Here is a 618-nt window from a genome sequence, read left to right as displayed (position 1 = left end):
TCACGGAGTTTGCTTTTGCGTGTAGGTGTGGGAGTAGTAGGGGCTGCCGGCGCAGCAGCAGCAGCAGCAGGGGGTGCAGCGGCGGCGCGGCGCGAGGAAGTGTCGCGTTTTTGGACGGTGCGGGGGTGGAGGGTGTGGCGGCGGAGGTCGGCACGTGGCAAGTGGTGGCCAGGGGCGCGAGGGGGCGGCGGCGGCTCTGTCGCGTCTGGCCCGCCGTGGGGGCGGCGGGGCTGGCGGCAGCGGCGGCGAATCGATGGCGGGCGCCACGCGCGGCGCCGCATTCGGCTCGCGGCACCCCTGGCTGCAGGTGAGGCGCCGCTGCCAGACACCCCTCATATTCTTGTGCTGCGCGTAGCTCAGCATCCACCTGTGTTTCCCAGGCTGCTCAGTTATGCCCGACCGGTGGCTTCCACTCTTGGGTAGCCAGTTTCAATCGCGGTGGTAAAAAGGAATTTTCACCGACAGTGTTTGGTCGGCAAGGGGTGGAAACGAGACGACGCACGGTTCCCGGTCACCGTACGCTGCTCCAGTGTCCTGGATTTCATCTCTGACTCCTTCGCAGTGTGTCACGGAGAAGGGCGATAGACACTGGTCATGGTGATCACCCATCAAATGTCG

General features: G+C 65.5%; 1 protein-coding gene across 1 annotated transcript; it reads right to left on the bottom strand.

The window, feature by feature from the left end:
- On the bottom strand, positions 1 to 363 carry LOC126419654 (uncharacterized). The gene has a single exon (XM_050086843.1). The coding sequence runs from the start codon at positions 361 to 363 to the stop codon at positions 1 to 3; it is 363 nt and encodes a 120-aa protein (XP_049942800.1).
- Positions 364 to 618: the final 255 nt, after the last annotated feature.

Source organism: Schistocerca serialis, chromosome 9 (assembly GCF_023864345.2).
Source record: "Schistocerca serialis cubense isolate TAMUIC-IGC-003099 chromosome 9, iqSchSeri2.2, whole genome shotgun sequence".
Classification (NCBI taxonomy): Eukaryota; Metazoa; Arthropoda; class Insecta; order Orthoptera; family Acrididae; genus Schistocerca; species Schistocerca serialis.
The sequence above is the reverse complement of the archived record's forward strand: the minus strand, read 5'-3'. Positions and strand labels throughout refer to the sequence as shown.